Source organism: Macaca nemestrina, chromosome 9, assembly GCF_043159975.1.
Source record: "Macaca nemestrina isolate mMacNem1 chromosome 9, mMacNem.hap1, whole genome shotgun sequence".
Lineage (NCBI taxonomy): Eukaryota > Metazoa > Chordata > Mammalia > Primates > Cercopithecidae > Macaca > Macaca nemestrina.
Window position 1 is genome coordinate 143,222,426 of NC_092133.1, and position 14,127 is coordinate 143,236,552.

At 43.8% G+C, this 14,127-nt stretch overlaps 2 protein-coding genes and 1 pseudogene across 6 annotated transcripts in view; 2 read left to right on the plus strand and 1 right to left on the minus strand.

Annotated features, from left to right (window-relative positions):
• The window catches only part of LOC105490810 (isopentenyl-diphosphate delta isomerase 1), a 27,913-nt gene extending 18,305 nt beyond the window's left edge, over nucleotides 1-9,608 (plus strand). For both annotated transcript variants that reach the window (XR_011608402.1, XR_011608404.1), the window contains exons 7-8: nucleotides 7,590-7,621; nucleotides 9,510-9,608. The gene's annotated coding sequence lies outside the window, so the exon portion shown is untranslated. The remainder of the gene's footprint in view (nucleotides 1-7,589; nucleotides 7,622-9,509) is intronic.
• LOC105490809 (isopentenyl-diphosphate delta-isomerase 2-like) lies at nucleotides 398-11,954 on the plus strand (annotated as a pseudogene).
• Nucleotides 11,955-12,000: 46 nt separating this feature from the next.
• LOC105490812 (GTP binding protein 4) overlaps nucleotides 12,001-14,127 on the minus strand; it is a 30,530-nt gene continuing 28,403 nt past the window's right edge. For all 4 annotated transcript variants that reach the window (XM_011756718.3, XM_011756717.3, XM_011756719.2 and 1 more), the window contains one exon: nucleotides 12,001-13,000. In XM_011756718.3, coding sequence (XP_011755020.1) covers nucleotides 12,848-13,000 — 153 coding nt within the window. In that variant the 3' untranslated portion in view covers nucleotides 12,001-12,847. The remainder of the gene's footprint in view (nucleotides 13,001-14,127) is intronic.

Sequence of the window (14,127 nt, forward strand, 5' to 3'; positions counted from 1 at the left end):
TAAAACCCAAATTTAAAGGACCAACATCACCAAGTGTTGACAGAATAGAAAGTAACTGCTGAGCAGCACGTCTGCTACTGTGGAGCTGTTGGCCTCTATCTGCTAAAGTCAAAGGGGTCGGACATGGCGGGAGATCAATGTGGATGGTTCTGCCTTCTTCTGTTTCCATTTTACTAACTTAGCAGAGAACTAATGCAGCATATTCCTGAGCTGGGAAGTTGCTGACACATTCGTTGTCACTTTGAGAAACTAGGTGTTTCCTAGGTTTTTATGCACTGTCCTGTAAGTAGATGATACGCTGTGGGTTCCAGGCTTGCGCTCAGTCACGGAGCTCCTTACTACATGTCCAGTCTCTAGCCCAGGGACGCCCCTGCAGAACATCTGCTGTGATTCCATCAGCCTTGGTGTTCGCACAATCGGATGGTGTCATGCCGCGGGAGCAGTCCTGCTACACACAGCAGTGTGAGTAAATCCACAGACCCAGTCTTGAGTGGAAGAAACTGGATACAAAAGGCACATGTGATTCCAGTGAAATAAAGGTCAAAAACAGGCGAAACCAATTAAGATGTAGGCAAGAATAGAGGCTACTTCCGGGGGCACAGGGAGCCTTGTGAGATTTTGAAAGTATTTGCTGTGTTGATAGGGTGTTAATTACATGGGTGAATATGTTAGGATTGAATGAAACAATCTGTGCACCAGATAGCTCTGAAAAGTGTAGGGCAAAATCTAGGAGAAGAAAACCTGTGCTGCTTTTTCCAAGGGGCACTGCCCAGTTCCAGTAAAGGAGCAGAGAGGCTGAGAAACGGAGAGGTGCTTGCAATAGCTGGACAGGAATGGGGGAGCAGAGACCAGGGCTGAGAGCTGCCGAGGGCAAGGCCCACAGAGAGCGTCCCAGGCTTCACATGCTAGGAAGAGGAATTTAGGGCCAGCCTAGAATTGGCTCAAAACCTGTTCTTATTAGGGAAATCTGAGATAGTTACTTCTCTAGTTTCTTGCAGAAAACCATTATCTGGAGGACAATAGCACATCACAGACTCCAAACATCCCCCATATCTTTGTCATACGTAGCATTCAGAGCTCGCTGGGCGTCCACCTGGTGGGAGACAGGCCAGCGCGACCAAGTGGCCAGCACACGAGCCAGTGGCAGTGACTTCAGGGCCCAGAGAATGTTGTCAGCAGCCACAAACCTAAGACACAAAGCTTAACATCAAGGAAATAAAAGTCATGACATAATTTTTAGAGGAACTGGAAATTATTTTTTTTAAAGAATCAAACGGGCCCAGTTTTGAAGGATGCCCCTGAGAGCCGTCGGCCCCAGCAGAGAATCACTGCTGGCGTCTCTGTTTCTTATCACAGAAGTTCTAGAACAGTGTCCAGAACATAGTTGGCACTCAGTAATTATTTGCTAAAGGGAGGAAAGAAGGAAAAGAAGATAGAATAGAACGTGTTCCATGTGAATTTTGTATTGAGGAGGCTTGACAGGCGGCCAAGAGGCCTGGGGAGGCCTGTGTTCCTGGCTTTCGGCTGTTTGTTGAGCAAAGAGTGACCTTTCTGTTCCCAGGGAGAACAGCCCTTCTCAATTTCATTATGGACGATGTTCTTCACCGCCCGTAAGTTACTTTCCAGAGGAAGAGAAGGAGACTTCATAGACCTATTTAAGTAAGATTGAAAGATGCTTTTATTTAAAATCTCTGAAATTTTTATACTTCTGGCCAACAATAGGCATTCTTAGAATTTTTGAAATTTACAACTTAATCATGACATGTGAACATCCTAAAGTACACGTATGTCCTTGAAAATATTCCACAGAGAAGCTACAATGAAAGCTATAAGACTGTGATTGGCTCTGTGACCATGGTTTGCAGATTGATTTGAGAGACATGACCTGCTGGCCAGGCACGTGCCAGTTGATTTGTGTCCTAAGAAACCCAAGGCGTGACACGGTGACCCACTTTGCAGGCAATATGTTTATATATAAGTGATTTCAGGAGGCAAAAACTACATTAGATAGCTTTGGAATAAAAAAATTGAAAAGCTTCTAGTGATCCCAGCACTTTGGGAGGGCAAGACTGGCAGATCACTTGAGGCTAGGAGTTTGAGACCAGCCTGGGCGACATGGTGAAACTCCATCTCTACAAAAATTAGCCAGACATGGTGGTGTGTGCCTGTAATCCCAGCTACTCGGCAGGAGGAATTGGGGACAGGCAGGGGGAGGGGGCTGAGGCACAAGAATTGCTTGAACCCGGAAGGCAGAGGTTGCAGTGAGCCAAGACTGTACCACTGCACTTCACCCTGGGCAACAGAATGAGACTGTCTCAAAAAAAAAAAAAAAAAAAAAAAAAAAGGCCGGGCGCGGTGGCTCAAGCCTGTAATCCCAGCACTTTGGGAGGCCGAGACGGGCGGATCATGAGGTCAGGAGATCGAGACCATCCTGGCTAACACGGTGAAACCCCGTCTCTACTAAAAAATAACAAAAAACTAGCCGGGCGAGGTGACGGGCGCCTGTAGTCCCAGCTACTCGGGAGGCTGAGGCAGGAGAATGGCGTAAACCCGGGAGGTGGAGCTTGCAGTGAGCTGAGATCCGGCCACTGCACTCCAGCCTGGGTGACAGAGTGAGACTCCGTCTCAAAAAAAAAAAAAAAAAGAAAGAAAAGAAAAAGAGCAACAAAGTTGGGAAAAAAAAAAATAAGTAAAAATTTTTTAAAAATAAAATTGAATGATCAAGAACAGAGAGAAGGCATAAATGACTAAAATCAGAAATAGTGCAGGTACATCTTTGCATTACCCAGCTAAAGCATAGTAATCAAAATCCTCCCATGAAGAAAAGGCAAGGCCCAATGGCCTCACTAATGAGTTCTACCAAACATTTAAAGAAGAAATATTGGCCAGGCACGGTGGCTCATGCCTGTAATCCCAACACTTTGGGAGGCTGAGGCGGGTGGATCACCTGAGGTCAGAAGTTCGAGACCAGCCTGACCAACATGATGAAACCCCTTCTCTACTAAAAATACAAAATTAGCCGGGTGTGGTGGCACACACCTGTAATCCCAGCTACTCAGGAGGCTGAGGCAGGAGAATCACTTCAACCCAGGAGGCAGAGGTTGCAGTGAGCCAAGATTGCGCCATTGCACTCCAGCCTGGACAACAAGAGCGAAACTCTGTCTCAAAAAATAAAAAATAGGCCGGGCGCGGTGGCTCAAGCCTGTAATCCCAGCACTTTGGGAGGCCGAGACGGGCGGATCATGAGGTCAGGAGATCGAGACCATCCTGGCTGACACGGTGAAACCCCGTCTCTACTAAAAAAATACAAAAAAAAAAAAACTTAGCCGGGCGAGGTGGCGGGCGCCTGTAGTCCCAGCTACTCGGGAGGCTGAGGCAGGAGAATGGCGTAAACCCGGGAGGCGGAGCTTGCAGTGAGCTGAGATCCGGCCAGTGCACTCCAGCCTGGGCGACAGAGCAAGACTCCGTCTCAAAAAATAAAAATAAAAAAATAAACAAGAAATATTATCAGTCCTTCATAAGCACTTCGAAGAAATAGAGGAAAAAAGAACACCTTCTTTTAGTTATTACAAGAAACTATACCAATGTACAGACGCCCTCCCAAAATTAATTGTCTCTTCCAAATTTTCCCAATAAGATCAAGAGCCTCATTTTTTGTGATCATAGCTTAAGTGTTAATTCTTTCTTGACTTACATAGATAAAAATGTCCCTATTGTGGAAAGTTATTTTTATTTTCCTCACTGCCAAAATTTTATTGATCACCATTTTCTAACATGTGGATTTGAATATAATCTCTCAAGATATTTACAGAAATTTTAACCTATGCTATCAAATATCAGGAGGTGGTTATCTTAGAAGCTTGTTCTTTGGCATTTTGTTGATAGGAGCTGAAAATTTGAACAGCTCAACAACAATTGTACTTAATAATTTAGGTTAAGTTACTTGATAGTTTTAAATGTGAGAAAAGGAATGAGAAATATTGGAGAAAGGAATTGGATATAGTGAGCATGAAGGGTGTTTTCTAAGAGTGTTCCTGCAAAAGACAGCGGAGCAGCAGTGGAGTAGCTTGCTGGGCAAATGAGGGCCAAAAAAACTAGCTGTTACTTAAATAAAATGAAATCATAGCCACATGCAGGCTGGTAGGAAAATTCCATCAGAGAGAGAGAAAATTTGATAGAGAAGAAAAAGGGAAATTGTTGGACGATGTCTTTGAGGTGACTATGGGTGAATCTTCCTCACAAGAAGTGAGTTTTGTTTTGTTTTTAAGACAGAGTCTCACTCTGTCACCCAGTCTGGAGTGCAATGGCGTGATCTTGGCTCACTGCAAGCTCTGCCTCCTAGGTTCAAGCAATTCTCCTGCCTCAGCCTCCCAAGTAGCTGGTATTACAGGCATGCACCCCCACGCCTGGCTGATTTTTTCTATTTTTAGTAAAGATGGGGTTTCAGTGTGTCAGCCAGGCTCATCTCAAACTCTTGATCTCAGGTGATCCACCTGCCTCAGCCTCCCAGAGTGCTGGGATTACAGGCATGAGCCACCACACCTGGCCCAAGAAGTTACTTTTGATAAGTACATGGATCATCCATCATTCTAGGTGGAAAGCAGAGGATTAGGGTTGTACAATGCCTAGAAGATGGAGTGATGGTGTTGGGAGTGGGTGTTCTCTTCTGCATGCAGCAGTTTTCTCAGAGATCTGAGAAGGTTACCCCAGTGTCAACATCAATGTGTCGGTATTTCTGGAACATGGCAAGCCCTTTCCATCTGTGGATTTAAGTCATCTTCTATGTCTGGGACATTTTTCTTTATTATTATGGCTCTCTTTTTCAAGGATACCCCTTAGCACATGCTGGATTTGTTTTACCCTCTCTTTCATACCTATAGTACTTGGCCTACTCCTTTTTAATTCTTTCCACTTCCATTTCTTTTTACTTGCTTTTCCCAGTCTTGGCCTCCATGTCTTTCTCTATATTTCACTGATATCTAGAGCCTTTTCTGTTGCTTCTAATTTGCCTTAATTGAATGTAATCATCTATTCCCAGAGTTTATTCTTAACCTCCTACCTGTAGCATTTATAGGTCATCAACTATCATTCTTAAAGTTGTCACAACCTCTCTTAAGAAAATTCTCCACATATAGCCTAATCAAAATGTCTTTCTTCCTTTCCTTTACAATGTTTTCTGTGTGTTATGTATCAGAATCTGCTGCCCAGATCAACCTAGCGAAGGGTTTCCCTGTTTTTTATTCCCTAGAACATTTTACAAAGCATAATTCCTTCCTTGAAATTTGGATAACATTTGCCTCTAAAACTTTCAGTGCTTAATTTGGTAGTGACAATTCCAACATGTTAAATTGCACAGATTCTGGGGGCTCAACTGCATCTGCAGCCACATGACCTTGCACAGGTAATTTACCTCTCTGTGCTTCTTTCCTTATTGATACTGTGAGAATAAAGTAGTGCTTATCTCAAAAGGTTGTTGTGAGGACCAAATGAATTAGTATACATTGAACTCTTAAAATAGAAACTGGCACAAAGGAAGCATAAGTGTGTCTGGCTGTCTCATTATCATCATTATTATTATTAGAGCTGTTGGATTATAATAGGTACAGTATTGTATATTAGTTTCTTCCTCAAAGCCTAGTTCATAGACTTATTTATTATTTTTTAGATCTTTAAAAGAATATCATTTTCCCATTCTTTCTTTTCTGACTGCAAAAGAAACAAGTTTCAAACAGACCATTTATGCCTGAGTCTTAGAACTGATTTCTAGGGAAAACATTTCAGGCATAGCCTTTTGGTTTTCTACATAACTAAAAATTACATGTATAAAGGTGAACTTATGGAAAGACAAAAGAACAAAACACATTAATCTTTTTATATAATATTACCCATCACTGCTTTTGTGTTATTTTTGTTCTGTATTATCTGTGCCAAAGTCAACTGAGTCATGCATCCATCATGCAGTCCTCATATTCCCTAAGAGAGCTGACAGATATGGCAAACATTTTTTTTATATTTTAACAGAACCTACTTGCAAAACTATTTGGCCCAGAGCTTTAGTTGGTAGATAATGTTTGGAATATGATAGGCAAGAAATTATACAGTTTTTTTAGCTCTTCCAAACACATTGGTTTCCAAGGTCTTGCACTTATTTATCGATTTTCAGTTATTCTAAGAATTTATTCAGTAATTTCAGTCACAATCTTTTTTTCTCTTCCATTTGCCGCCTTTATTTTTTCTTTTCAAAATCTGGGATGATACATACTGTAAGTGAATTAAAAATGTGCCGTTGAAGGGCACAGTGGCTCACATCTGTAATCCCAGCACTGTGGGAGGCCGAGGTGGGCGGATCATGAGGTTAGGAGTTGAAGACCAGCCTGGCCAAGATGATGAAACCCCGTCTTTACTAAAATTACAAAAATTAGCTGGGCATGGTGGCACATGCCTGTAATCCCAGCTACTTGCAGAGGCTGAGGCAGGAGAATTGCTTGAACCGGGACCCAGGAGGCGGAGGTTGCAGTGAGCCAAGATTGCGTCACTGCACTCCAACCTGGGTTACAGAGTGAGACTCTGTCTCAAAATAAATAAATAAATAAATAGATAAATAGATAATGAAACAGTGCAAAGCACTATATTTCAGAAAAGGGGCAAAAAAGAAATGGAGCTATTGAGAAATCCTTCATCCCTCTAGGCAGACCCTGCACAGGATTAAAAGGTAACAGAGTGATAGGATACAGGTCTGTGGAAATAGGAGCCATGATACAAATGGAACAATTTCTAAATAAAAATATGCTTGAGGGAAGAACTGTCCCCACCTCAAGGTGGATGAAGTAAGGCTAAGGCATCCCAGCCTCCTTACCCGGAAAGAACAATCAAAGCCTATTGTTCTTTCCTGGAATTGATGTTGGATAAGCCAAGAAATTGAGCAAGAGGGAGTGCATGTTGTTGAAAACCAGTTAAATAAGGCAAAGGTCAATTACATATTTACATTATTATTATTATTATTATTATTATTTTTGAGATGGAGTCTCACTCTGTCACCCAGGCTGGAGTACAGTGGCATGATCCCGGCTCACTGCAACCTCAGCCCCCCCAGATTCAAGTGCTTCTCCTGCCTCAGCCTCCCAAGTAGCTGGGATTACAGGCACCCACCACCATGCCCAGCTAAATTTTTTTGTGTATTTTTAGTAGAGACAGGATTTCACCATGTTGGCCAGGCTGGTCTGGAACTCCTGACCTCAAGTAATCTGCCCACATCAGCCTCCCAAAATGCTGAGATTACAGGAGTGAGCCACCATGCCCAGCCAAATTTAAATTAAAACTGAAGAAACTCTAGCCCATGTACACCAACATCTTTCATAACAACAATCAAACAGATACAAGTCAAATCCATCTTGAGTGGATTTAAATATCAAATGGTGACATCTTTACACAACAGTCTGCCTCATTTTTGAGTTGTACATTGATGATCTTATATAAATAATTACATGGTTTTAATTATAAAATTAGAACTCTTAAGGGTATTGTCTTTATCTGTAATATTTTATCAATATAAAAAAACATTTTATAATTTTTATTTTTCTTTTATCAAGGCTTTGCTGACATACAGAAGGATTATTTTAAGGTATTTAAATCTACAATTTTTTGTGTGTTTAGAGTTCCGACTTGGTGTCTTGCCTGTAAAGATTTTTCTTTACAGAATATCATGTAATTATTCATCCATATATATTTCTAGTACTTTTATGCTTTCATTTTTAAAAATTAAATCTTAAATTCACATAGATGTCTCTAATATGACATTAGAGAAAATGATGTAACTTTCTTTCTAAAAACTAACCACTTATATCATCGATTCTCAAATAATTTATCTTTTTCTAGCTATTTTAAATATCACCTTAATCATACATTAAAATGCTAATGTTAGGTGGGGCGCGGTGGCTCACGCCTGTAATCCCAGCACTTTGGGAGGCCGAGGCCGGCGGATCACGAGGTCAGGAGATCGAGACCATCCTGGCTAACACGGTGAAACCCCGTCTCTACTAAAAATACATAAAAAACTAGCTGGGTGTGCTGGCAGACGCCTGCAGTCCCAGCTACTCAGGAGGCTGAGGCAGAATTGCTTGAACCTGGGAGGCAGAGGTTGCAGTGAGCCGAGATTGCGCCACTGCACTCCCACCTAGGCGACAGAGTGACACTGCATCTCAAAAAAAAAAAAAATTAAGAAACTATATGAGTTTCTGGGTTTTTTTGTTTTGTTGTTTCTTTGCAATGCCAAGTTACTTAAATGCAGAGGAATTTATCAACCTAAGGATTTAGGGGGATTAAAATAAATAGCATTTAGCATAAAATTAACTAGGTAATAATAAAAATTGTTATCTTACAGGTCTTAGAGTTTTAATTATCTTGTACTTCTTAAAATTACAACTTTAAAAATTTCTTTTTAGAGGGGAACAGCATTTATGTCAATTGTGGTCATTTAAAGTGTCTTGGCCTATGCTGTCCTCAAATTTTCAAAACCAGACCTTGCCTGACCCATTAAAGCGAAGGGCTAAGCATGGCCAGCTGTGTCTGAGGAGGTTTTGTCCTCCCTTAGTTCTTCCTCGGATCCGCAGTGGGTTGATCCTGCCCTTTCTGAAATCCACCACCATGTTTGCTGGTCAAATTGTACCCACTGGCTCCTTGATGGAACTGAAGGCAGTTTGTTGCAGAAAAATTCAGGCGCTGCAAAGTTAAGAGGCTCAACTGTAGCACAGAGTCAACAGTTTGCAATAAAGCCCCTGGAGCTAAGATTTCCTTTCAGGTGTTAGTTGCCTCCAGGATACATAGGGGCAGGTGGGAGTGCCAGTTCTTGTACTTGGAAGAGTGGATTCGGCTTTAGACAAACTCCTGCAGAGTGACCCAAGGAAGCACTGAGGGTCTGAGGAACGACAGGGAGCAGAGATTTACTGAGGAGAGTGTGACCTCCCGTCATAGCACCATTGCTGTTACTTGAGTAAATTAGGTAGAATCTTTCAGTAAGAAAACTTGGTCAAAGGTATTCCAGCAGAGTCTTCCAATGAAACCATGCTCACTCATCACCACCTTCCAAGTGCAGCCCAGCTTCCTCAGCCCAGCTACTGCAGCCACCCACCCCGCAGCCCCACCACCTCCTCCTGCCATCCCATGGCATCTCAGGTCCTCTGTGGGTACAAAACGGAGTGGGAACCAGTCCCTCTCCCAAGACATACTGGGATAGTGCCACGGGACATGTGTGTGCACATCTGCAGGAAGGGCCGTAGGAGCAGTCAGGGCCAGCCCTGCCAGGGGGTCATGTGGAAGACCCTCACCAAGCCCACGGCCGTGGAGGCTGGAGGCGGATGCTGCTCTGAGAGCCCGTGACAAACCCACTCCTCCCCTGCCAGGCCGTCATCTGCTGATGACAGATGATGGTTTTACCTGAAGTGTCTGCATTTGTATTTAATACATTCACTTTTCAGGAATAAAGAGGGATATTCCCATGCATTTTTTTCCAGGGTATTTTACCAACTCCCGTTGTAGCCACCCATTATACAACCCAGCAGAACTGGAAGAAAACGATGCCATCGGAGTGAGGCGGGCGGCCCAGAGGCATCTGCAAGCAGAGCTGGGAATTCCTGGGGAGCAGGTACACACAGCACCCAGTCACGGGAGTCCAGGTTGGCAGTGGGCAGAAGCTGAACAAAGTCCAGGCTGGATCTGTGCTGCTGGCCTCATGAAGCACCGTGAGGATGAAGGATGGGGCTGTGGATGGGGCTGTGAATGGGCTGTGGATGGGAACGTGAATGTAGCTGTAGATGGGGCAGTGTGAGTCTTTGTGTGTCCCAGGCAGGGTTGAGACTATGCAGGAATCTGTTGGCCACACACCAAAGAGGAAATTGAAGTGTCCACTAGAAAGAATGTCCAGGATCCTGTGGGCATGTGTTAAATTCATCCATTCAAGAACATCTTTAAGAGAGGACGGATGTTCTCCTGACAGTGCTGGCCGGTTTCTATGGGATTTTCTGTTGAGGATGTGTGTGTGACAGGGTTAGTTCTTTACACAGACAGGTTTACTGGAACCAAGAAACCAAAGCCAGTTTATCATTCAGACTTGAGTCCACAAAAATTTACTTAGCTAAAATTGAGGTTTTGGAAGTTATCAATTACCAAAAGAAAGTGTTCATTTTCTTTGAGGAAAACAACGTGTTTATTTTCTCTATTTTTCTGTAAATTCTGTTTTACATGTGTGTTGTTAACACTGCACCAATTTCTGTCAGATTTCTCCAGAGGACATTGTGTTCATGACAATCTATCACCACAAGGCAAAATCAGACAGAATTTGGGGACAGCATGACATTTGTTACCTTCTGCTTGTGAGGAAAAATGTCACCGTGAACCTAGATCCCAGTGAAAAGAAAAGCATCCTCTACCTGTCCCAGGAGGAGCTGCGGGAACTCCTGGAGAGGGGGCCAGGGGCGAAGTCAAAGTCACCCCCTGGCTAAGAACCATTGCCGAGAAGTTTCTGTACCGGTGGTGGCCTCACCTGGATGATGTGACCCAGTCTGTGGAGCTTCACACACAGTGTGAGGCAGGGAGGTCGAGTCAGCTGTGTGGAATGCTCTCAGTGCAGGCAGACACACCATCGAGGCAACACCACACCCAACACAGGGTGAAAGGGGCATGTGATTGCCCACCAGCTATAAATCACTCATTTCCTTTTCATCAACTTTGTCATGTCTTCATTTTCCCTTTCCTTTATTTCTATATTTCTCATCTGCCTGGTGGCACGGAGGAAATTTAACGTTTCCCTTGTTCCAGTTTCCATTTTATAAGCACTTGGTCAATGAACAGCAGCTGATCCTGAAAGTCTTGGGGAGAGCTTGAGAGTTCTGACGCAGGCGGACTAGCATGGCTGGACCGTGAGGCTGCCTCCCCACAGCTTTATCCGAGCCTCCAAAGTCAGGAGGGGTCTCTGCTCCATCTGTTTCTTTCTAAATCACTTATTTCCAAGTGCAACACAAGGTTGCATTTTTTAAAAAAGACACATTCAATTTTGCATCTTAAGCCTTGGTGATGTGCATTTAAGTTCACCTTTCAAATGAATTTAGACTTACAGATATTACATTCCTAATACGAGCAGTACAGAAGATGTGTATGGTCTCAGCCAAGTGACTCGACGTTTATCCACTTCTGTTCGTTTGATTACATTTCAGTAACATGCTTACAAATAAAGACATACTTGCTTTAAAACATACTGTTGTTGTTGAACACAAAGTAACTACATATTAGGTTTTGGTGTTTAATACAGAGAAAGAATTTCAAAAACCAGACCTGGTAAATTTTTTTTTTGACACGGAGTCTTGCTGTGTCACATAGGCAGGAGTGCAATGGCACGATCTCGGCTCACTGCAACCTCCACCTCCTGGGCTCAAGTGATTCTCCTGCCTTAGCCTTCCGAGCAGCTGGGATTACAGACGCCCATCACCACGCACGGCTAATATTTCTATTTTTAGTAGAGATGGTGTTTCACCAAGTTGGCCAGGCTGCTCTCCAACTCCTGACCTCATGATCTGCCCACCTTGGCCTCCCAAAGTGCTGGGACTACAGGCCTGAGCCACTGTGCCTGGCCCAGACCTGGTAAATTTTGAAAATTGCCACATGTAATCCAAAAGTGTGACCAACTAAAATCCTTTCCTCAGCTATAATGTTGATTGCGACTTGATAACTGATCTGTGGTGGCTCTCGGATCCCTGTGTGTCCTCAGGGCTCCAGGAGCACACGGACCCCTGGGCGAGTCCCTCCGACCCCACAGCTCTTCATCCCAACGCTCCCCGGCAGGTGCTTCTGAGATGGTATTGGGGGTGTTTCTGTGTTTTACTGAACATATATACTTCAGGGACAGGCCACAGAAATAGGAGAATGCCCATATTTAATTGCCTAATGCCTCCAGCAACACTTTACTCCCCCAAAAGTATTTTTGCTTTAAAACAAAATAGAAATGTCATATGTTTTTTGCCTTTTTATTTGGTCAAATCAATAGTGACTATAACTGAACCAAAACATGGCTAAGTAAATCAAAACAACTTTCTTTTTTTTTTTTTTGAGACGGAGTCTCGCTCTGTGGCCCAGGCCGGAGTGCAGTGGCCGGATCTCAGCTCACTGCAAGCTCCGCCTCCCGGGTTTACGCCATTCTCCTGCCTCAGCCTCCCGAGTAGCTGGGACTACAGGCGCCCGCCATCTCGCCCGGCTAGTTTTTTGTATTTTTTTAGTAGAGACGGGGTTTCACCGGGTTAGCCAGGATGGTCTCGATCTCCTGACCTCGTGATCTGCCCATCTCGGCCTCCCAAAGTGCTGGGATTACAGGCTTGAGCCACCGCGCCCGGCCTAAAACTACTTTCTTCTGGAAGTTTATTTTGGATAAAATAATTGAAGACAGATTACAATGAGACACTGTACAATAAGAGTAGAAAATAATTTAGGAGGGTATTTTAAGCACGGATTCCGACACATTCATAAACATGTTTGCTCCCAAACTCTTACAAAAGAAAATAAGGTTTTTCTCCATCAAGAACAACCCAGTTACACCAGTAAATCTTACCAGTTCTGAAAATCTGAAGCAACTGATACTCTATTAAATGTAGAAATATTGTCTACTCAAAATATTTGTAATATTATGCAGTGACAAAAATTTCCCACATCTATATAGGGTTAACCATAGTTTTCGGCAAAGCAACAAGTGCTTTACTTATTTTGTCTTTTTCAGTTTATACTGAACTCCAATTTCATGAAACCACACTGTGCCAAGCCAGGAAATAAAGAGCAACAGTCTAGCCAAGCCACAATCAAACGGATACTATCTCCTGTCCTTTTTGCCAGCTTTCCTCTTCCCAGAGAGCAAGTGCTTAGGCTTCGTATCGAACACGTGTCTGTCTGCCTCCCCTTTCTTCCCCAGCCGGTTCATCTTCTTCTGGGCATTCTTCATCAGAGTCTTGGCTTTCTTCACCATCTAAAAGGAGGAGAAAAGATGAAGTATGTTCATGGCTTAAAACCAATTTACCATTCTGAATTTGAACTACTGGGTAACAATCCGTTTTAATGGCTCCAGTCTGTTCAGTGAAGAGACCCTGTAACATCTCTTTTCTTTTTTCTTTTTTTTTTTTTTTGAGACGGAGTCTCGCTCTGTCGCCCAGGCTGGAGTGCAGTGGCCGGATCTCAGCTCACTGCAAGCTCCGCCTCCCGGGTTTACGCCATTCTCCTGCCTCAGCCTCCCGAGTAGCTGGGACTACAGGCGCCCGCCAACTCGCCCAGCTAGTTTTTTTGTATTTTTAGTAGAGACGGGGTTTCACCATGTTAGCCAGGATGGTCTCGATCTCCTGACCTTGTGATCCGCCCGCCTCGGCCTCCCAAAGTGCTGGGATTACAGGCTTGAGCCACCGCGCCCGGCCTACATCTCTTTTCTCTTAAGCCCAGCACGGTATCTGCAGGAACTCAATGAATATTTTTGCATAAAGACTGGATGAAAATCATACCTAGGACAAGCTTTACACCCAGGACTAGCTACATTTTAGACCTAGAAGGTCAGAACACATCTGTTTTAACTCCCTCTTATACAACCTAAGGACTCAGGCCCGTGAACCTGTTTTGCTCAGGTCTGACTGACAAGTGGTAATGCCAATATTAACAGCCAGGTTTCAAGATGGCAACGGCACAGAGGAGTGAAGCTCGGGCTTCCATGAAGGAGACTGCAGTTTACACACAGACTTTCTCCTGCATCTCCATTGCCACAATGTTGAAACTGAAAGTTGTTGTGTTTAATAAAAGGACATTTCACCAAGAGAGACTGTACATCTAAAGTGTCTTTGCCAAAAGACATTACAAATGAACTAAATGTGACTCAAGCTCTCCACCTGGGGGGAACAATTCTGCAACCTAAGGATGAGCAGGATCACCTGCCAATCGACCCAGGAGTTCCCTCTGGCTGTTCCTCCCACGGGGGGCTTCCTGGGACTTGAGGTCTCCTGGTGCTCAGCAGTGGCCACTTCCTGGCCCTCTTCAGACAGCGGGGCCTGAGCCCAGACTGCCGGTGCTGTCAGACCATGCTCTGGCCACCCTCCGCAAAAGGAAAGTGCCACG